This window comes from Anabrus simplex, chromosome 6, assembly GCF_040414725.1.
Source record: "Anabrus simplex isolate iqAnaSimp1 chromosome 6, ASM4041472v1, whole genome shotgun sequence".
Classification (NCBI taxonomy): Eukaryota; Metazoa; Arthropoda; class Insecta; order Orthoptera; family Tettigoniidae; genus Anabrus; species Anabrus simplex.
In genome coordinates, this window is record NC_090270.1 from 161,113,127 (window position 1) to 161,138,079 (window position 24,953).

The 24,953-nt window shown below is 37.4% G+C and overlaps 1 protein-coding gene across 1 annotated transcript in view; it reads right to left on the reverse strand.

The window, feature by feature from the left end:
- The window catches only part of LOC136875912 (uncharacterized), a 159,446-nt gene extending 135,006 nt beyond the window's left edge, over positions 1–24,440 (reverse strand). The window contains exons 1-3 of the mRNA XM_068228251.1: positions 24,298–24,440; positions 16,338–16,360; positions 7,848–7,887 (exon numbers count right to left, since the gene is read on the reverse strand). Coding sequence (XP_068084352.1) covers positions 7,848–7,887; positions 16,338–16,360; positions 24,298–24,440 — 206 coding nt within the window. The remainder of the gene's footprint in view (positions 1–7,847; positions 7,888–16,337; positions 16,361–24,297) is intronic.
- Between the last annotated feature and the right edge of the window lie 513 nt (positions 24,441–24,953).

Consider the following 24,953-nt stretch of genomic DNA (forward strand, 5'->3'; position numbering starts at 1 on the left):
AATTCATGAATATCTCTGTTATCATAGCCAGTACAGTAAAAATGTATAAGACATAAATGATCAGAAATGTAATTTTATATAACTCTAGTTATGGAGTGTTTATCGACAGGACCAATAATAACATAAATATTTGAGAATTAAATTTTAGGCCTTCTCCTAAACTACCATTTCTCTCAGTGTGAATAAAATTATTTATAGCCTAGATTGTAGCGGATCATTCCTTAACTTTACACACTGATTTTTATTAAATTATCTTCAATTGTTTTCTCGTGATGTGCTTACAGACAGACAGACAGACAGACAGACAGACAGACAGACAGACAGACAGACAGACAGACAGACAGACAGACAGACAGACAGACATGATGGAAATTTAAAAAGTGCATTTCCTTGTTACTGTGGACACATCCGGTACAGAAATACTATTCTTTTTAAATTATGAGCAATGTACAGACAAAACTCTTATTATATATATATTGTCCCTTCGCAAGAAAAGTGACACAAGTGAAAATAAGCAATTTATCAGGAGAGCAGAAATAAGATTTAGACAAATTACATTGTACTTATAACTTTCATACCAAACATAGCAGTATTTCCAAATTTTACAGACAACTTAAAATCATATCACACATGAAATCCATGTTGTTAATTCCTCTGGGGATATTTTCAATATTTTGATACACAAAAAATAAAATTTATTGTTTTGACTTCTGTCGTTTTTCCCAAAAATTACGTCACTGATCAGTGAAGGAAAATGTTTGGTATTTAGATTTACAACCGGATTTAATTGAATATTTTATTTGAAATGCACTAGAACGGTACAATATGGTGACACTGAAGTTGTGATGTGCCTGCATCCCTTCACAAAATAATGAATCATACATTATGCAATACAGAACAGTCATTATAATTACAAACACTTAAATAATAACTTCGTGTTCAAAGTTGACAAGTGCTTATACACTAAAAAATAAGAACAAGAACAACACCTCTGTTGTGTTATTAAGAAGTTATCACACACTGGACTAACAGTTAGTATTTAGATACCTACGCAATAAAGATCCACTTTATTGCTGTTAAGTATGGGGAAAAAATACTTTAAAGGTATTGCAATGTAATTAGAAATAAACATAGTTACAAAATAAACTTGCCCAGTATTACACTATTCTCCCTATTCCATTGCATCAAACAGGAAAGTAATTCTGAAAGTATGAAGTTAACACTTGGGAACTTACAGTTCAATCTTGATATAACTTCTTGTTGAAAAACAGTTAGTCTTTGGAATAATAATACAGAACATTTATGATGATTCGTAAAATGTAGGATAACATTTAGGGATATGTTTCTTTCTCAGCAAATCCAGCAAATCTGCTTTCTTCCTTTCAGCTATGGGAAGCCGTTGAGTGTATAGTTGCTTGGGACTGATGTTTGAGCATCGGTTTACAAGTGACTGTGTTTTCCCTTCAGACCTCCAACTTCCTCTGGTTTCTCAGGCTGGACATTAATCTTCTTGAAAGGGTGACTCTCTTTATATGAAAGTTTATACTTCAGGGTGAAAGGGCCCTCTTTCTCCAATTTTATTACTTTGATCTCATTCATTTTCACAGCTTCATTTTCAGTGTTCTTCTGAAAGTTAGTTCCTATATGACAGCTAAGTTGCTTTAAGATAAAAAAGTCACTGTGGCTCAGTTCATACACTTTATATGGATTGCTGTTCTTCCTTGCTGTGCAGATTAACAAAATGTACTGGCTAGGGTGATATATGGGTCCTGATTTCAATGATTTCTTTATTTGTCTTTCTATAACAGAATACATATCACTATCTCCCTCATTCTGGCTATGCACTTCGATTAAGAACATACGGGTTACAGCCTTCACTGGATAGTTTAGCACAGCAAAAATATACATGGAGATGATGTACTTGTTTTTCTGCTGCCCACAACAATTATCCAAGTAGAATACTATTTCAATGTCACACTCTGTATTCCGTGTTTCCTCTTCGATGAATTTCAGTACACAAGAATCAATTTCAGAGGAACCACGATTACCTTCCCCCTCATGCCAAATGTAGCAAGACACTGAATTACTGTTCAGCTTACAGATTGTGAAGTTAAAAGTATTTAATTTTGATTTATAGTAAAAAAGTGACACTTCACCTTTTGGACAAGCAAGCATGGCCGACAAGTCATAACACGCAACAATGAACTTGTCATTTACCTTTCTCTGTGAGTGATAAATCTTTCTCAATAATGTGATTTTCATATTGCTTTTTCAGTTCCTCTTTATCAGCGCCTTTAGCAGTATTGAATGCTTGGCACAGCTCATACTGGTCTTTTTTCGGTGTGAAAAATGCAATATTAAATTCCTGAGTAAGTATTTTGTGATACATCACATAGCATATGGGTGCTCATTTCCATCTGGAGGACTTTTATACCCACTGACATAATCACGGTACAAGTCCCTTATCGATTTCCCACCATCTATGTAGTGGCACGATGATTTAGCTCTCACATAATGAGCCTCAACTTTCGGTATTGATTGAATATGTCTACAAATACCTGCTTTTATACTTTCATCAACTCTTTTGTGATTGTTGTGCTTTCCACAGAGACTGTCTGCCACAAATCCTCCAGTCTCACGTTTCTTCTCTATAACCATTCCTATTGGTCTGTCAGTAATATCTAAGAGTTCTTTTGAAATAACCCTTGCACACATGAGTATGTTGGCCATTGATTTTGAAGAAAAAGGCTCTGTTCAGATGCCGTGTACTACCCTCCTTTTTATAACGGTAAGGGTGCTGAATGACTTGCATGTGGGAAGCAATAAAGTCCCTTTGGCACTGGAATGTTCCCAATTCCCAATATTTAATAAAAATATCTTGTCTTGCTTCAGTACTAATTTTTGAGGAGCACTGAAGCCTACATTTCAATCCACATGGAGGTTTCATCGCCTTCCTAGGATAGACTTTCTTTGATTTTGAAGCTGAGACATAAGACTCACCCAAATTTTTAAGACATTTTGACTCAGCTTTCAACCACTTGCTGGGCTGTGATGTTCGCTTCCTTCCCTTTTTATTCTGCTGTGCAATATCTGGATCTTCTATAATTTCTTCATTTAGATTATTGTTATAACACAACTGGAATTCTCGGATGTACCAGCAAAGCTGTCTGCACCTAAATCTCTCTTTCTGTTTGTATTTACAGTTGGCATAATGTCAGGGACTGCATTTGAATCATCAAATGTTTCACTAATAATATCTGATTAACAAATTGTATTCTCAATTGTATTTTCACTTTCAGACAATTTATGGTGTAAATTATGTTCTTCTGTTTGAGTATCTGGTGCCTCACTACACTTTTGAAGCGGCAACAAATTTGTGTCACCTACCTCTGGCATTGAATCTGACGCTGTCATTATGGAGGCAGCAGAGCGAACACCTGTGCCATCTGATCTTACAAGAGTCCAAGAGTCCATCAGTGATATATGCTGGGATCAAGACGTGGGCTACCAGTAGACTTAAGTTACCCCTCTTCGATGGTTGGTTTTGTGAACATCAAGCCTCCAGCATTTTGAGCTGCAGCCAATAGCCAATGGAGAAGCCTGCTGTGTTGTCAAGGCTGCTTCACAAGCTACTGCCCTGGCCTCTGCTATTGTCAATACTCAACCCCTGATCAATGGAGATGGTAGCCTAAGGTTTAGCAAATGAATGTCCGGCTTTTGGCTAAATGGATAGAATGCTTGCCTTTGGTCTGATGGCCGTGGTTCAGTTTTCAGAATCAACCCCCTCATACCGTTAATTCCCCTGGATAGGGGACTGGGTGTTTATGACATCTTTGCCATTCATTTTATCCTCATTAGGTCACCACCAAGCCTATACAGATGCCATGCCCCATTATTATAATAATTATTATTAAATAAAAGTTGAAGCTGAGTTGGGAGAAGATCAATTTGGCTTCAAAAGAAATGTAGGAACACGTGAAGCAATCCTGACTTTATGCCTGATCTTAGAGGATCGAATCAAGAAGGACAAGCCCACGTACAGGGCATTTGTAGATCTAGAAGAGGCATTTGATAATGTTGATTGGACCAAGCTATTTATGATTCTGAAGATGATAGGGATCAGATACCGAGAACGAAGAATTATCTACAATCTGTATAAAAATCAGTCTGCAGTGATAAGAATCGAGAGCTTTGAAAAAGAAGCAGCAATCCAGAAAGGAGTGAGGCAAGGCTGCACTTTGTCTCCTCTCCTTTTCAATGTTTACATAGAACAGGCAGTAAAGGAAATCAAAGAGAAATTTGGAAAGGGAATCATAGTCCAAGGAGAAGAAATCAAAACCTTGAGATTTGCCGATGATATTGTTATTTTATCTGAGACTGCAGAAGATCTCGAGAAGTTGCTGAATGGTATGGATGAAGTCTTGGGTAAGGACTACAAGATGAAAATAAATAAGTCCAAAACAAAAGTAATGGAGTGCAGTCAAACGAAGGCAGGTGATGCAGGAAATATTAGATTAGGAAATGAGGTCTTAAAGGAAGTAGATGAATATTGTTACTTGGGTAGTAAAATAACTAACGATGGCAGAAGTAAGGAGGACATAAAATGCAGACTAGCACAAGCAAGGAAGAGTTTTCTTAAGAAAAGAAATTTGCTCACTTCAAACATTGATATTGGAATTAGAAAGATGTTTTTGAAGACTTTTGTGTGGAGCGTGGCATTGTATGGAAGTGAAACATGGACGATAACTAGCTCAGAAAGAAAGAGAATAGAAGCTTTTGAAATGTGGCGTTACAGAAGATTGCTGAAGGTGAGATGGATAGATTGAATCACGAATGAAGAGATACTGAATCGAATTGGTGAGAGGAGATCGATTTGGCTAAATTTGACGAGAAGAAGAGATAGAATGATAGGACACATCTTAAGACACCCAGGACTTCTTCAGTTGGTTTTTGAAGGAAGTGTAGGTGGTAAGAACGGTAGCGGTAGACCAAGATATGAATATGACAAGCAGATTAGAGCAGATGTAGGATGCAATAGTTATGTAGAAATGAAAAGGTTAAAACAGGATAGGGTGGCATGGAAAGCTGCATCAAACTAGTCTATGGACTGATGACTCAAACAACAACAAAATAAAAATGTTGAATTTTACAGCGGTCGTACCCATCCTTCACTGGTTAATTAGCATCCTCGAGAGATCAGTGGTGGTGTCTGACCCATGACCACGGGTTCAATTCCAACCAACAAAAGAGAACACTAAACCTGAAATATTGCATTTCATTTTAGCAGTTCTACCAATAAACAGATAACTATATTGCTCCTATAACAACAGCCCCGCAGTGTCTTCCTGCAAGGATGTGGAAGTAAACAGAAGTGAAATACCAGCACTCTGTTATCTATATAATTAAGTCAGAAGTATGAGATGAGAAAGTATATACATTTCTTCTCTACAGGAACAATCGTATTATTTTCTGACACTGCCTGTCCCTCCGATTTTCTTTCCACCCACTTCTTATCTAATTTCACAATTAAGTTACTGCATGAACTCATTACAGAAACAGAAATATTGTCCCATGTAATAAACACAAACCACAAACTGCTACTTGTCTTTATGAAATAGTTTTCATTTGATCACAACTTGGAAAGTGTTTCAGTTTATAAGAAGAAAAATGTCATAACTCAAAACAAAATATTACATGAAGAGTCACAAGTGAAGAAATTATGTATACACAATTCAAAAATAAAGACATGACTCAAAACCTGTCACTGTTCATAAGACGATATGAAGTAAACCTCGAGAAATCTTATCATATAAACCGTCACAACTCAAAATGTGTAATTTTTTCTTGAAAGATCTGAACACATAAACTGTCACAACTCCAAATGTGTCATTTTTTCTTGAAAGACCTGAACACATAAACCATCACAACATAAAATATGTCATTTTTCTTGAGAGAACTGATCACGTAAACTGCCACAACTTAAAATGTGATGTTGTTGACGATAACCTACAGCACTTCCTTCTCGAGCTGCAGACACATTACTGAGAAGTGACGCTTTACCTGATAGATAGTGTGCAAAGACAACGTAATGGAAAAACGACACAAGTGCTGCCAACCGGCAACCATCGAACTATGAATTTTGTCATTTTTACTGATAATGTAACACATCGTTCTCGTGTATCAGTACCAATAAAATATTTTTCTCAAGAATTTGAGTTGTGTCACTTTTCTTGTGAAGGGATGATATACAGTACATAGATTTTTATTCATGCAACTGCTTAAGTATGGACATTTCAAATTATGTACTGTAGAAACTATTCTCCGTTTAATCCAAAAATTTCATAATCCAAACAGGCTCTGGTCTCAATTAGTTCGTATTAACGGAACTACACTATATACAAAAAAGTTTGTGGATATGGGATAGGGGTTCAGATCATTTGGCCCTATGGGTGCTAAAGAAGATTAATAGTTAATAGCTTCTTTCTGCTAGGCTGCCTAATCCCATTTCTTTTCTAGATACAAAAGATTTAAATCCTAAATAAAATCAAAAACAAATAACTGGAAATCAGTTGGAAAATTATTCATCTGAATGAGAAACTCATGAGTGGATGTAATGTTTCAAAGCCTGGTCTTAAGAAGCTTTGGGAGGCCAGCCCTATACAGTTTATTCCAATATAGACAAAAGCTGAGATACTATACTGTGCTATGTATCATAGTACTTCCCTAATTTTAGAACCACATATACACACACACCTATACATAACTTCACAGATAATCTCCTGCACACTTCACTTCAATCAGAAATAACTCACATTCGCTGATGATTCACTTAAAATAAACGTTATGATAGACTGATAACACTAATTATAATACTATATCATACTGTCTCTCAGGGCTGAAATTAACTATAGTAATGCCCATAGGGCAAAGAAATTTATATAGTTGCTAAAAAAAAAATTAGTGCTTGGTATTGTATGTTCTTAGCATTTAATATTTTATCAGACTTAATTTGAATTATTATCAAAATATAATTCACCTCCCATATAGATACAAACCCTGTGGATACTCACAATAACAATTATATCTATACGTTTAATTACTTCTTAGAAAAGTGTACCATGAGGAACTTGCACATTACCACGCACTCATTCTCTTTTTGAGAGACTGTAACTGTCTGAAAACGAGAATGATTAGAAGCTTAATGGTTTCTGTCTAGCTTTTCCAGTAAATTTATCTGACAATTAAATCATTATCAATGGCAAGCACAGCCGGATGGAGCTTGAGAAGATTTTTGGGCAGTTTGGAACAGGAGTAGGCTATATAAATGAATCTTTATGCTGTCAGTAAACTGAAACACACAGTGATGACTAAAATCCCACAAAACAAACATTAACTAATTAGTAGTTAAAACCATTATAAACAGTGTAGGAAATGTATTATGCTGAGTTATTCTGATTGTTTTCCCTCAAACCGAAATATTTTACAGTGTGACCATAAATGCCCACAGCTTACCACAATATGAAACTTCCCTCACTCGTGTCAGAAGATATCCCATTCTAAAAAATTCAAAATCTATGTTAAAAGTTTTATGGACCTGATTAATTTTTTTGTTGCACCCATAAATTTGCCACCTAGCTCCGAAGCCCTTTTAACCCTTCCCTAAATATGCTTTCACATACTAGTGAACAAGTTATTGCATAAACGTGCTGTTACACTAGGATGTGAATATAACATCACACACAAGTCTTAAGGACATTAAACGTCATAGCAGGGATAGAAAGAGGCATACATATGCTCTTTCTACAATAATTCCCATTTAAGCAAAAAGATTCTATATTATTCATTACCTCTCTGCTGGTGGCCTCCTCCTCTGTGCTCCTGGAGGTCCTGTAAGAGATGAGTTGAATAGACACAAATATTATTTGAAAATATTTGAAAAAATGAAAATAATCACTAAAATTTACCTAATTGGAATATGAATAGCTTCCACCCAAAAATATTATTTGTATATTTGACATCTGATTTTTCTAGGGCTTTTGTTCCTTAAATGTAAGTTACAAAGAAATTCTAACTGGGACCAATGACTTCATTGTTATGCTGCTGTAAACATCAATGACAATCATCATCATCATCATCATCATCATAATCATCAAAATTCTCATTGGTTGCAGAATCATAATTTTCTCATGATCCATTTCCTAGTTTATTTCTTGCACAGTGTACAGAACTAGTATAAAATACTGTAATTAAAAGTGAGTTCCCATTAAAAACTTGGCAAACTACATGCTTCTGCTACTGCTGCCAGCCTCACCACCAAAACCATCACCATTACACAAATCACCATCAAATCATTTATCTTGGACAAATTAATCATCATCCTTATGGTCTAAATTTAGCTCCAAGTGATTCATATAATTTTCTTTTGAATCTAAAAGATGTTCGTGAAATACATCGACTAATATTATAACTTTAAAGCTTTTTTGTCTGTCTAAAACATACTTGTAAAAAAAAAAAAGCACTATTAAACACAGAATGACATGGTTTATTCTTGAAAGAACATCATCAGATTTTATCAAATCACACTTTTAAATAAATGATGAAAAGGTTTGTAAATGTAGAAACATTTATAAAATTCTGTTTATATCCTTTAATGCTTGAAAGTTAGAACTTATTTTAATATAGTGCTCTAGGAGTTCTTCATCTCTCCTTGCTAGTCCAACAAAGAGTGCAAGGTGGTGCAATGATCTGTCAGGATACTTTGTCAGTAACTTTCTGTTATATTATGCTCCAGTGATATCAATGACTACACTGAATTACACTTTTAGCTTTATTATTAATGTTATTATTTTTACTATTATTACTACTCTTTTTACATTCTGCTTTATGTCACATCAACACAGATAGGTCTTGCAACAACAACAACAACAACAACAATATGGGAACTTGGTCTGGATGGGAAGACGCTACGATTGGTTCAAGCCACTCTGAGGAACATGATGTCCAAGGTCAGGTTCAGAGGTGAACTTTCCGAAACCTTTCCAATCAGAACAGGAGTTAGACAGGGTGATGGTCTCTCCTGCATTCTCTTCAACTGTGTCCTGGAAAAGATCATTAGGGAATGGAGAACGATGCTACCACCGGGAGCTGGTCTGAAGCTTGGGTACAAGAGATACAACCTCATTGTCCCGTGCCTAGCCTTTGCCGATGACCTCATTCTACGGGTAAACAATATAGAGGAGGCTACCTACAACTTACAGAGTCTTTATAGTGTAGCGGTTAAGACTGGTCCGAAGATCAGCATCCAGAAGACTGAATTTACGACCAAGATCAAGGAGGCCCCTTCTACAATTCCTCTCACAAACGCTATCATATGAAAAGTATCTGCAGTTATGTACTTGGGAGAATAGATCTCTGCGAATCAGAGTGAGAACCTAGCCATAGATGCCAGATGTACCAAGTTTGAAAGGGCTTATCACTCGTGTTGTAGTATCTATTCATCTAAGTGCCTCTCCAAGAACTTCAAACTGAGACACTACAACTCGGTCATCAAACCATCTGTTCTGTATGCTTCCGAGTGCCTTGTAATGGCTAGGAAGGTCCCACACAGAAAGCTGGAGTTAAAAGAGAGGAAGATCCTGAGGGGGATATTAGGACCAATCAGAGAGGAAGGAGGCACTTAAAGACTCCACCATAATGATGAACTGTATGAACATCAGGAGGACATCGTCACGTCTATAAAAAAAAGGCGCCTGACCTTTTATGGACACTTGGCCCGTCTGGATTCCAAAAGACTCACCAACAGGATATTCATAGTAACAGGAAGAGGCAAGGCTTCTAAGAACAATGCATCACGTCAGTTAAGTCGGATATGGAACAACTAGATATCCCACTGGGACAAACTCATGACCGACTACTGTTCCATCGAGCCATCCGGCAGAGAATTTTCCCAACGCCCCTTACAAGTAAAAAGACTACAGGAACTAAGTGGACAGAGGAGAAAGCTGGCTCATAGTCAGCAAATGAACGAGTATTGGAAGAAGAAGAAAGCAACAACTTTAAGAGTAGATACGAGCCCCGTGGTCCTCAGTAGGCCTAAACGACAAATAATAATAAGAAGAAGAAGAAGAAGAAGAAGAACAACAACAACACCAAGCAAGTGGCTGTACAGTTTGGGTCACATAGCTATCAGCTTGCATTCAGGAGATAGTAGGTTCAAACCCCACTGTTGGCAGCCCTGAAGATGGTTTTCCATGGTTTCCCATTTTCACACCAGGCAAATGTTGGGGCTGTACCTTAATTAATACCACAGTCACTTCCTCGTCACTCCTAGCCCTTTCCTATCCCATCAACACAATAAAACTGTAATATTCCCCCAAAATATCTATGAGATTCTGCTCAATTATCTTCCCAGAGACTTGTCGGACCACCGCAACCATCACCTGCCATCTTTCAACTGAATGCTTTAACTCTCCATACTGCTGCTCGCTACGTCATCGCAACATCACTATTACATCACCTTCTCAAAATAACTTAGTATTTAAATTCTTCTAGTGCCTTCCATGCTCGCACTATATAAACTCAGGCCTCTCTGTCCATAAATCAGTCTAGTTTCAACTGTAGTGTGGTGTGGAGGACAGCCAGTTACCTTGTGTTTGTTTACACACCATTTATTTCCATCTTCTCTGCCTGGACTATGCTTCGAGACAGAATGGGTGAGAAAAGGCATTTATGCTTGTGACTTTGTGTTGGGACTTTAACTCCCACTGTCCTTCAGGCTTTATAACCTTGGTTGGTTTGGAACTCTTTAAGTCATCGAGCAGTAGTGGACCATCTGCGAGTGTGATGTTCATTTTTTTGTCTGATCCTACACTATAATATTGGAGCCTGGTGATGACAAGTGCTTGAGGGCATTGAGAGTCACCTTCTTCACCTAAACATGTATGATAATTCCAGCACTTTGTGGTTATTCTCTCCATAATTGAGAGTTTACTTTGCAGGTTGCTTTCCTCCCATCTTGCACCCAGCTTGCATTCCCTTCCCTTTCAATTAATAGGGTTCTGTTCTTTTTGTAATTGTTTACGGCTTGTTAGCCCTTGGTACTTGGGCTCTTATAAGAGCAATTATGTGTAAAGTTTATTGTTCTGTCACCATCCAGATAGTTTTATCACTAGTATTATATGTGGCTGGTTCAAATTATATCACTTGCAGTTGATTTTGAAGTATTTTGGTCATTTTTTCTAATTGTATTTATTTGTTTCAAAAATACATATCATTATTAACCTTGTTAAATCATGATTTCTATTCACTCTATGTATGATTTCTCTATCTACCACAGATACCTCTAAATTCCCAGCTGCTTCCCTAATTCGTGGTATTTATTATTATTATTATTATTATTATTATTATTATTATTATTATTATTATTATTATTATTATTATTATTATTATTATTATTATTATGGAGTTTCCGTGGAGCAGAAAGAAGTGAAAGATGGTGTTGGGTAGAATGGATCTATCTACGATATCAAAAATTAAATTATAACTTCTAAACAAAGGTCATATTTCTTTATCAATCACGAACTTAACAAATTTTTCACTGAGTGAAAACAACAAATCTCAGGTATAATGTCAATTTGCCTACAAGGATGGAACACCCAAGACTGAGGAATTTAACAACTCTGGGTTTCAAGCCCCAGATTTACAAGTTCTGAGCTACAAGCTCAGTTTACAAAATTTACAATGTCTGCAAAATCTCTATGTTTATGCAAGGACAGGAATATCCCAATTTAAGAGCACTTTGCTCCAACAAATTTGCAGCCTTCCAGAGGCACCCCTCAATATTACAGCTGAATTTAGAAAACACAGAAAAGAGCTTACATGCTCTCCCACTTTAACTAATTTCTTACAGCCCGCTTAAGGCAACATTACACAAAACCTTACAATCTCTGGCCTCTCTAGGCACAATTTACAATTTAAAATTTTTTACACAGTGGTATCAATTACCCAGACTACTGGGCCTTCGTGGAAAGAAGAACAGGTTAAATTACTGGCCCGAACACAAAATGAATGGAGGCGTACACTTGCGCTCCTAGAAAATTAGATATAAAACCCTAATTGGGCTCTCGGCCCGATGATGCAGAGGCTACTTCCAAGCTACTGAGGTGATTAGAATGGAGATTAATCTAACACTTTACAGAAAAGGGAAAAGGTTACAAAATCATAGTCACCTCAAATTAAATTGAAGGGGAACTCAAGAGGGTAACGCACTCTCTATCCCCGATTTACAGTTTAAAGAATTTATGAAATTTGACATTAGCTGAAAGAAGGTTTACATTTTAGAAAACAGCAGGTTACATAATTAGAAATTTGAACCTTCCCCTCGTGTAAGTCTGCGGAGGTAGCTACAGAAAAATAAGATTGGTGGTCATTACATAGGCTGATAGACTGCCTGGCGAAAAATGAGACACGCTGCCTCCTGTCTTAACACACACACACTCAGAAATACAGCGATAAAGATAAGGTAGCCAGAAAGGCCGCAGCTTATATACGCGAGGGGATGGCTCGAGAGAGTTCTGGACTAAATCCGTACGAACCCTCTCTTTTTTATTGATTGAATCGAAAGTTACACCAAAAACCTACAAGAAGTCTGTGATAGGCTGAAAAATAAATACAAAACTTTCTAATTGGCCAAATTCAAAAGCTAGCAGGATGAGAAGGAAGAGTTGCCAACCCAAAAATAAATGAACATGGATTTAGTTATGAAAACATAGAAACACAATATTTCTTTAAATCACTAATTCTTCCGTCTTGCACCAGAGTGCATGACCACAGTTTTTGTAGAGACATCTATGGAGAAAAGTTGGAACATCTTGATGTACACCAAAACAAAACAAAAATAAATCCACACAGTTTAGGAAACTTAGAAATGACAAACTTCTCAATTATTCAGTAGTGACATCTTCTCAAATGTCCCAACTTCATGCAGTAGCAGTTTCACATTTTGTTCGATAGATAGAGTTCTTTATGGCACTTCTTTTGAATGTTCGGAGTTGAGGTGTACCTCCCGTACAATTATTATTATTATTATTATTATTATTATTATTATTATTATTATTATTATTATTGTATTTTAATTGTTTTGAAAATTATATAGGAGTTGTTCAATGAACATTCAATGGGATAGCTACTTTATTGGTAATTTTCCGTTGTAATTTTCCAGTGATGTCAATACCATTTATGGAAATGTATTTGTAGCATTATTGTCATTGTAGTAGTTATCTTGTCCAATTCCTTGGCTGAATGGTCAGCATTGAAGCCTTTGGTTCAGAAGGTCCCAGGTACGATTCCCAGCCAGATTGGGGATTTTAATCGCGTGTGATTAATGCTTTTGGCTCGGGGGATGGTTGTTTGTATTTTTCCCAACATGCTACTCTTCATATTCACATGACACACCATACTACCAATCACCAAAGAAACACACAATAGTGATTAAATTCCTCCAGATAGGGTTGGCGTCAGGACGGGCATCTGGCTATAACATACATACACTATCATTATAGACCGTTATGCCTTTCAGTGTTCAATCTGCATGCCTCTGTGAATTTACTAAATGTTGCCACAATCCTCTATTTGCAACTAATGCTGTGGCCTTATTTAGTTCTATACATCTTATCTTTAAATCGTTAGAAATTGAGTCTAACCATCGTCATCTTGGTCTCCCTCTATTCCTCTTACCTTCCATAACAGAGTCCATTATTCTCCTAGGTAACCTATCCTCCTCCATTCGTCTCATACGACCCCAACACCAAAGCTGGTTTATGCATACAGCTTCATCCATCGAGTTCATTCCTAACGTAGCCTTTATCTCCTCATTCCAAGTACTCTCCTGTTATTGTTCCCACCTGCTTATACCAGCAATCATTCTCACTACTTTCATGTCTCAAATAGAATATTTAACATACTTAAATATTATAAAAAAGTGGTATGCCTATTCAATAAAATTTATAATCTTATATTAGTAGTACATGTTTCGTCCCCTAAGGCACATCATCAGCTATAATAAATTAACATTAATATATCAGAATACAAAATAGATATTATTAAAATTGGCAAGACACATTAAAAAAACATTGATGTATGGTACAACATTTAAAATACAATCTTACAATGTTTGAAGAATGTATTCATAATTGCTAAATCCATATTAGCACAGAATTCCAGCAAATGGTTCTCATTCCCATTAGCTTCCATATCTTCCCCACATTTACCAATCACCCTTCCATATCATTCAGTTCTATTTCCAACTCTCACATTGAAATCGCCCATTAGCACTAACCTATCCTTGGTGTTCACCCTGACTACGATGTCACTAAATGCTTCATAAAACTTTGTCAACTTCATCCTCATCTGCATATACACTGAGACAATTTTCATCCTAATTCCATCAACTGCCAAATCTACCCACATCATTCACTCATTTACATGCCTAACAGAAACTATGTTGCGTGCGATAGTATTCCTAATAAAAAGTCCTACCCCGTACTCTGCCCTTCCCTTTTTAACACCCGTCAAGTACACTTTATAATCTCCCCGTCAAGTACACTTTATAATCTCCTATCTTTTCCTCATTATCTCCCCTTACCCGAATACTACTTATTCCTAGTACATCCAGATGCATCCGCTTTGCTGACTCAGCCAGTTCTACTTTCTTTCTGCCATAAGCCCATTAATATTGATAGCTCCCCATCGAATTCCATTTCGTTCGCCAACTTGTTTCCAAGGAGTCCCTCGCCTGTCAAAGGGAGTGGGAATCCGTTACTCCCATTACTCCATTACCCTGCCCATAAAACAGAGCCAAATCCACATGCGTGATGCAGTTTGCACCCATGATCTACAAGGTTGGGGAAAAAAGGTAGAAGAAGAAGAATGTACCTTATGAAAGGACCCCTATATGATTTCCAAAACAAAATGCAATAACCTTAATAATAAAGCTAAAAGTACTATTCAAAATAGTCGTCGGACAGTTACTGATAAACTAGCTAGCTGGCCTCACACTAATGATAGAGGATCACACCACTTTGGACTCTTTGTTGGACTAGTAAGGAGAGAGGAAGCACTACTGGAGCACTTCATTAAGATAAGTTTTAACTTACAAGAATTTCAACATACGTTTATCTACATTTCTAAACAATTTTCATCAATTTACATTTTTAAAGAAAGTGTGAAATGAACTACGCAGAAAGCAATCGAATTTACTAATGATCAATAAAATATGCTACAGTATATATATTCAGTATGATCAGTACTAATGATCAATAAAATATGCTACAGTATATATATTCAGTATGATCAGTACTAATGATCAATAAAATATGCTACAGTATATATATTCAGTATGATCAGTACTAATGATCAATTAAATATGCTACAGTATATATATTCAGTATGATCAGTACTAATGATCAATAAAATATGCTACAGTATATATATTCAGTATGATCAGTACTAATGATCAATAAAATATGCTACAGTATATATATTCAGTATAATCAGTACTTATGATCAATAAAATATGCTACAGTATATATATTCAGTATGATCAGTACTAATGATCAATAAAATATGCTGCAATATGTATTTTTGATCAGTACTATTGCTTTAGGAAGTGTTTATGAAAATGTCTGTGCTGCTTCTACTGCAGATTTAGCTCATTTGTGTGCAGCTAAGGAGGCAAGGAGAGAAGGGAAGTTTATCCTTCCTACTTGCATGGTGAGCAAGCAAAACGTGTGGAAAAGTAATCTGCCACCATGGGGTTCAGTGTGCCTTATATTTCTTCCAGCTGTCTGATCAAGGGATTCTCATATATATGCTGTTTCTGCCAGTTACAATCACACTGACAAGCCTTTCATACTGTTTGCACAGAATGCTGAAGCACTGCAGTTATATAAGGAAACTAGATGCAAGTTACTATTGGTTGAAATTCATATAAAATTGGAAAGAATTTCATGTGTGCAAAGGCTTGGGTAAATGCTAGTAAACATATAAGGTATCTAATTTTAAATAACATAATCAAACAACTTCTTTATACTTATATATTCGCAAACTTCTTTCTGATAATTTGTTTGACGGAGACTCTCCAAGTTAGTAAATATTGCTTGATTCTGGATCTTAGTTCAGAAAATAGTTCCTTGTATTTAAACACACAGAAATGAAATATGAACACTACTCCTTAAATTTACAAGTAAGTTCATCTAAGTACTGAAATACTTCTCAATGCCCTTCATATGACTACTTTTATTTCTAAATAATGATGTACAAGTCTTCTTAGTGGAACTTACCTCCCTGAGGTACCCTCTGAGCTCTGTAACAGAAAAGAAGGCAGAGCTAAGAAATCTTGTTATAGGAATACTGTACATTGAAATTAAATTAACACATTGTATCTATGTATATTATGAGGTGATAAAGCTATTATGAAAAGAATTCCCTTTACATTGTTGAGAACTACTTCTTTTACAACTCTCTTCTGTCTTCAGATATAACTGATTATAATACAATAATAGCAATCAATCTGCAAAATTTAAGTTCTTCCAGGACATGTCACTATTTCTTAACACCCTACTTTACAAAGGATGAGTCACAAACACCTACTATTCCTAGTGCATTGTGACACTGGTGTGATGTTAGAAATGTATTGAATCAGCAAGTTAGAAAGTGACTTGAGTTTTTTGTTTCTCATTCTAGAAAGAGAAGAGTCAAGCAAGTCTAGGTATAATTAAAGGACAAAACAGCCAATTAGTTTTCAAAAACCTGCAAATTTTATGTCTAACATTTTCTTTTACAATGTTACATTAAGTAGTAATGATAAATTGTAGTCTTCTGGTACCCATTCCAACATAGATTAAGTTGTCATATTTATTCTACTACTAGCTAATGTACCCGTGCTTCGCACCGGAATTGTACATTGTATACAGAATTCTAGGTTAGGTACTGTACACGTTGAGAGTGAGATTGTATTAAATTGCATAGCTCTTAATGTTAGCCTAGAAACATGACGGGGAAGTCACCAAATGTCTTTTCCCATATGAAGACTGGGTTAGGGCATTTTGTAAACGTAGACCTGCTCGCCTACCATCAGTAACAATTAGATTGCAGAGTTTTCATTATAATGTCAGATATTCACTCTCCACCTGCCTTTTTACATCCTCAGAAAGACTACCTTAGTAGTTTCCCCAACTGAAATGAACACAGGACATTACAATGATGTCAGTAGGAGTGGCGCGATTAAAAGCAATGCTTTCATACGAAATATTTGATCAAATGAATAACCACACCTTTTCTCACTTTTAACAAACAGTACTATGCTGCCGATCTAATTTTGAATAAAACGAATGTAGAATTTAATAAAAGTGAAGAGGAAGAAGCTTTTCTTAAGAAACGGCTCTTTACAAGGTTGAATTTTTAGTTATTTAGTGAATTGTGGTCCTATAATTTGGAATAGACCTAAATTGTAATTCTGGACCAGGTCATACTACTGCTACTATGTGAGCCTCTGCCTTAAGTGGGCACACTGCTCATTCAAAACAGCGCGTCAGAGTAGGGATTGAATAGCTGGAATACTATGATGAACCACAGCCTTAGTTCCAATAGTAAAGAGCTATGGGCTTTCATTAGAAACAAAAGCGGCAAAAGTGCTCCATCCATCTTCAAGTACAACGGACTATCAGTTTCCTCTCCCCAAGAAATAGCAGACACATTCAATAGTAAATTTAAAAATAACTTCTCCACTGCTGACAAGGATGAAGACATGTTCACTCCAAGGTCAACCCCTCCCTTCCTGCCCCTAACTAGCTTGTACTTCACTGCTAACGAGGTCGTAACAAGTCTTCGGAGAACTAGACCTCATGCTGCCAACGGCCCAGACAATGTGCCGGCCAGAATTCTCCATCGATGTGCAGAAGCATTAGCACCTTCTCTCTGTGCAATATTTAACATTTCAATGAACAGTGGGACTGTTCCAGAAGAATGGAAGAAAGCAAATGTCGTTCCCGTATTCAAAGATGGTGACAGGGAAAATGTAGACAACTATCGCCCAGTCTCTATTACATCTGGCTTATGTAAATGCATGGAACGCCTAATTGTTAAACATGTGCTGGATTTTCTGAATGAGAGAAACCTGTTGAATAACAACCAACATGGATTCCTCCCTGGAAAATCCTGTACTACACTTTTAACAACAGTAACTGATGAGTGGCAACATTCCCTGGACCAGTCTAATATATCCCAAGTGGACTGCGTAACTCTCGACTGGAGTAAGGCCTTTGATCAGGTACCTCATCAACGACTGTTGTTAAAACTTAACAAGTATGGCATTCAAGGCAACCTGCAGGCATGGTTTCGATCATTCCTGGTAGGTCGGACGCAGAGCGTTGTGTTCAGTGGGGCCAGGTCAAAACAAACCTCAGTCACCTCGGGTGTGATTCAAGGTAGTGTGATAGGGCCGCTGCTGTACACAATATTTACGCTGGATCTGCCAGGTTGTGTATCGTCTTCTATGGCACAGTACGCTGATGACACCATCATTTACAGAGCCATTCGCAATGAGAACGACGTAAATAAGTTACAATCAGATCTTGATAACGTGGTTCTGTGGTGCAAAATAAATACAATGTGTATAAATGTACAGAAATGTAAATATATCCGCTTTACTAGAGCAAGATCACAGTTACAGCACGAAATTTCACTGTGTGGTAAAAACCTGATGCCTTGTACCTCAATAAAATTGCTTGGCATTCACATCTGCAGCAATTTAAAATGGAATAAGCATGTTGAGGAAATAAGGTGCAAAGCATACAGAGTCCTGGGATTCATCTGCAGATCTCTACTGGGAGCCAGGAAGAAAGCCGTTCAGACAGCCTATTTGTCATTAGTACGGCCAATATTGTTGTACGGGCTTCCTTCCTGGCACCCTACTACAGTGGAGAACATGACGAAACTAGAGAGAGTTCAACGCCGAGCAGAACGACTAATTACTCAACACGGTCATTTAAATACAGCCAGGTCACTGCCCTCCATAACATCCCTCTGTAAACAAATAGACATTGCTTTCCTGAGAAAATCCCTCGCAGGTAACATTCATATAAACCCTTTCAACCGCTTACAGCTGAACTATCGTTCCGCTCAAAGAGGTCGAGGTGTGTCCCTTTTCCCTCCATTTGCAAGAACAGCATCATATCAAAGTGGCTTCTTTAGTCGTTCTGCTCGATTGTGGAATGAACTCCCACCGCAGATAAAAGAACTACCTGCAGAAAATTTTTGTAAAGACGTAAAACGGATGTATATATAACAAAACCCTCTGTACAAAACATAATTTATCTACTGTGTGAATGTTCAGTATGAGTGGGAGGATGGATGAAAGTTATGGGGTCCCGAGTGATTGAGACGGTAAATGGGAATGAGTGAGCCGGCCTAGCTAAAATATATGTGAGGTTTCTAGAGAGGGGGAGAGACTGTGCGTGTGCGTGTGCGTGTGTGTGTGTGTCGAATTACTTGAATGTTGATCAGATCTTGTGAGTATTATGTAAATATGCCTATGTAAATACGGTAACTGTATATAAGAACACCATGTAGAATGTAATTTTATACTTGTATATTATAATTTTAAGTGGTGATGGAGGCACTTTTGTATGTGGGGCTATGCCCTTTCTCCATTCACCATCCCTAAATTGTAACTACAATTAGTGGAAAATAAATAATAATAATAATAATAATAATAATAATAATAATAATAATAATAATAATAATAATAATAATAACTCCCCAGCTATTTTCCGCCAGTATTCACTCAGGCCGTTATACTCAGTACACAGCAGTAATCCCATCTATCGGAGTTGAGTGGTAGCATAAGGAACAAAGAACATCACAACAAACAATGGCCAATGTAATGTTATTGTTGCTCAATGTTATGTGCTTTCGATACTGTAGGCCTTCACATTTTTTAGCTTTCTTCCTACTCTGAAATACTACTCTTATCATAGTCGGTATGGTAAAACTGAATAAAACATAAATGATTGGAAATTGTATTCTCTCTAACTTTTGTTATGTAGTACTTTTCAACAGGACCAAAAACATAGGCATTTAAAAATTAAATTTTTTAGGCACTTTCCCCTAAACTACAATTTCATCCAGGGGTGAATAAAATTGTTTATAGCTTACACTTTAGTTTCTTATTCCGAGACTATACAGGCCTATACCGATTTTCATTAAATTCTGTTAACCCATTTTCTCATGGCTCGGCATTGATATGGACTTAGCTACAAAAATACAAATTCAGGAATATCTGTGTTATTGCCGATATGGTAAAAGTGTATAAGACATAAATGATGGGAAATCTAATGCTATATAACTCTAGTTTTGCAGTATTTATCGATAGGACCACTAATAATATAAATATGTGAGAATTAAACTTTAGGTCTTCCCCTAGACTACAATTTCACTCAGCGTGAATGAAATGATTTATAGCCTAGATTGCAGTGGCTCATATCCCGACTTTACATACCAATTTTTAAAATTCTCTTCAGCCATTTTCTCGTGATGTGTGTACATACATACATACATACATACATACATACATACATACATACATACAGACAGACAGACAGACAGACAGACAGACAGACAGACAGAAATTACGGAAAAGTAAAAAGTGCATATCCTTGTTACAGTGGACATGACCGATAGAGAAATACCATTTTCTTCAAATTCCGAGCAATGTACAGACAAAACTCTTATTTTATATAGGTACGAGGGCCATCCGGAAAGTAGTACCCATTAGCGCCGCATGAATCGCTGATGACTCGGGTAGCCGCTGGGCAAGATCAGACCGCGTCAGTGGCTTGTCTGCCTGCTCTGTGGGAGGTTGTGTGATGCTACCATTGCCTTTGTTGTGTCTGTGATCGTTTAAAATGTTTAAACAAATTGAGAACCCCGCCAGTTATGAAGTGAGGGTCATGATTAAATTTCTTAATGCACGAAATGTTCGACCTTGTAATATTCATCGCCAATTAACAGAGGTGTATGGAGATAATGTGATGGACGAGTCGTCTATTCGGCGCTGGTGTCGCAACTTCAACCTAGGAAGGGGGAATACACACGACGAGGAGCGTTCAGGGAGACCATCTGTCATTACAGACCAACTGCTGTGCAAGGTGGGTCCCTCACATGCTTACAGAGGAGCACAAAACCAAGCATATGGCTGCAGCACTGACGTTTCTGGGACATTATTCCGATGAAAGACTCTTTTCTGACTTGCATCATTACTGGGGATGAAACATAGGTTCGTTATGCATCACCTAAGAGTAAACGACAGTCAATGGAGTGGCATCATGCTCATTCACCAACCAAACCAAAAAAATTCAAGACAGTTCTGTCCACCAGGAAACTCATGGCAACCGTTTTCTGGGATCACCGAGGTGTACTGCTCACTGATCTTATGGCCTGTCGAGACACAATTAATGCTAATGCATACTGTGAAACATTAAAGAAATTACGGCGGGCAATACAAAATCGACGGCGAAGTCTATTGTCTACAGGCATCATTCTCCTTCATGACAATGCCAGGCCTCATGCAGCTGTGATAACACAAAAACTTTTGCAGCAATTCAAGTGGGAAACCTTCGACCATCCCCCATATAGTCCGGACTTGGCCCCTTCGAATTTTCATCTCTTTACAAAGCTTAAAGACTTTCTGGCGGGAAAAAGATTTGACAGTGATGAAGAACTTAAACGAGCTGTGACTACGTATCTGAATACGCTGGCAGTGGAGGACTATGACGGTGGAATACAAATACTCGTCCCACGTTATGACAAATGCCTAAATTTGCTTGGAGATTATGTGGAGAAGTAGTGTAAAGTATGCTTTTTCCAATAAAAATGTGTATATTTGTTAATATTTACTCCTGTGTCTTTATTGCGCAAACGGGTACCACTTTCCGGATGGCCTTCGTATATAGATGTATTTTTTTTCATGTACCTCTCTCTCTATAAATGACTTCATTTGACATTTGTTTGTTTCATTCCATTACTTATATTGACCCATTGGGGTCCTTTCCTCCTACTGCATTTCTCCAATGTTCCTAGACTTTTATAACTTTTATTCATCTTTCTATTATGTCTCTTCTCTTTTCTGTGTTTATCTGACTTTCTTCTTATACCAATTTCCATATCAGGTCTGAAGATCTGTCAAGATAGCCCAACAAAGAGTGTTGAAGCCTGCTCTGCTGAGGAAGTTGGGAAGCAGAAACAAGGTTGTTAGGGGCTGAGAAAAAATGGATGTAGGAATTGGGATTGAAGAAGAAAGAGCACATCTTTTAGAAGATGGCAGTGTATGAAAATGTGGAGATCATCCTTGTCCTTTTGTAGGTATTTCCATGTTTGTCCTGTTTTCTCTTCTTATTGCTCCCACTTCTGATGCTAACTTATTACTGTGCTTATCCTATTATATGTTCCTCCTCATGCTCCTCTCTCTCTCTCTCTCTCTATGTTACTAAATTAAGTGTTGCCGGGCTGAGTGGCTCTGACGGTTGAGGCGCTGACTTTCTGACCCCAACTTGGCAGGTTCGATCCTGGCTCAGTCCGGTGGTATTTGAAGGTGCTCAAATACGTCAGCCTTGTTTCAGTAGATTTACTGACACATAAATGAACTCCTGCAGGACAAAATTCTGGCACCTCAGCATCTCGAAAACCGTTAAAGTAGTTAGTGGGACATAAAGCAAATAACATTTTTAAAAAATTAAGTGTTCTGAGAATTCTAAGACGAGAGAAAATAACCTCCTTTCTGGACAATCCCACAAAAAACAGAAAATAAAGCTACATCACAGTTACTACTACGTACTTGAAAGTTCAACATGGAATGTCTACAACTAGAGTAAAAAAGAATGGATTGAAAACTAATTGATAAATTATGTGTAACAGCAAGTCATGTTAATAGCAATAGTTGAAATAACTTTAAAGTTTTTCTCTCTGTCATATATAACACTTGGAACACTATAACATACCAGGATCTGTAAAAGAACACATTAATATCGGAATGATATGCTTTGCTCTACAAGAACATCTTCAGAGTCTACCTTTTCTTTTTTCTTTTCTACACCAACAAGGATAGGTCTTATGGCTACAATGGGACAGAAAAATGGTAGGAGTGGGAAGGAATTGGCCATGGCCTTAATTCAGGTACAGCTCCAGCATTTGCCTGGTGGGAAATTGGGAAACACAGAAAATCATCTTCAGAGCTGCCAACAGTAGGATTCGAACCCACTATCTCCTTAACTAAAAATAAAGATTAAAGAAATCACAGTGCATACAATGAACAACTAATAACAATATTAATGTTACTGATTTTATGTCCCACTATCTTCTTTTATGATTTTTGGAGACGCCCAGGTGCCAGAATTTTATGCCATAGAGTTTTTTAATGTGCCAGTAAATATAATGACATGAGGCTGACATATTAGAGTACCTTCAAATACCACCAGACTAAGGCAGTATTGAACCTGGACTCAGAAAGCCAGCGCTTTACCGACTGAGCTACTGAGGCTGGCAGTTGAACAACTTCTGGACTGCAACTCTGAATGGATCTGTTATGAGAAAAACATTTTTTCCCAAGATCCCGTATTGGCTTCAGTGTAAAGTACTAGTGATGAACTTTGTGAACTCAATTTGTATCTGGCCATGGTAAATTCAAGTCAGACATCGAGCAATTTAAGATAAATGTTTCAGACTATTATTCATGTTTCTGTGGATTCCCTCAGACAGTACATCATCTGCTTCCTGACTGTCCTGTGTTTCTAAGAGGACATACTCTAGAACATGGGTCTTCAAAACCTCGATGCCTTTTTTACCAGACCTGCATGGTTTATACGATGTCAAGGGTAAAAAAGAAAGAGAAAATAACAATTCAAAACAATAAAACACCTTCGAGGGTAATGTACAACTTGGATGTTCGCGGGCTTAAAATAGTGTTTGATCCACAGTTGGCAGTGAGTCTCTCTTTCCTAGCATTTATCCCAAAGTATGGGGTCCGCTGTTTTGCTACATCTCCTCCATTTCATCCTATTGCTGACATCCTCAGGTTTTAAACCAATGTTGTGCATGTCAGCCTTGATATTGTCAGTCCACCGCTTTAAAGACCTTCCACATGGTCGTATTCCTCCTGGATCAACCTGGAGAGCTGTTTTAGCAACTGAGCCATCCTTCCTTCTCATAACGTGACCGTACCAGCGGAGACGCACTTCCCTCACTTACTCCACAATTGGACCGACGCCAAGCCTTTGTCGAACATCTTCATTTCTTATGTGGTCACATTGAGTCAGTCCAAGAGTCCATCGAGGCATCTTCATTTCTATTGTATGAAGAGTCTGCTCATGCCTTTTTTCATTGGGTGACATTTTGCCCTGTAAATAGCTGCTAGGCATACCACAGTCTTGTAAATTTTTGCCTTTAGATGGTGAGGCATCTTTTTATTGCAGAGGTCTCCAGTGACTTGTCTCGACTTGAGCCAGGTTGCATTTACCCGCACTCGGGTATCAAAAGTGGCATCACAGTTAGAAGTGACAACTGACCCTAGGTATTTAAAATGCATGGTTTTTGACAAGTCTTGATTATTGATCCTTATGGTTCCACTAGTTTGGGGGTCACATTCTAGATATTCCGTTTTCTGAGTGTTGAGGTGCAGACCATTCTCAGCTAATTTATCACTCCAAGTTTGTGTTTGGCATTGGATTCCAAGGCGTGTTTGTTGGGCAAGTACCACATCATCCGCATAAAGACAGGTCCAGGGATGCGATGTCCGTATGTCAGCCATTGGCCATTGCTGTATCCAAGCGGAGGTTACAGTGAGTATCTGTGTATTTATGTTGATTTATATCTAGTCTGTGACCTCTTCTCTGTTATACTTAGTA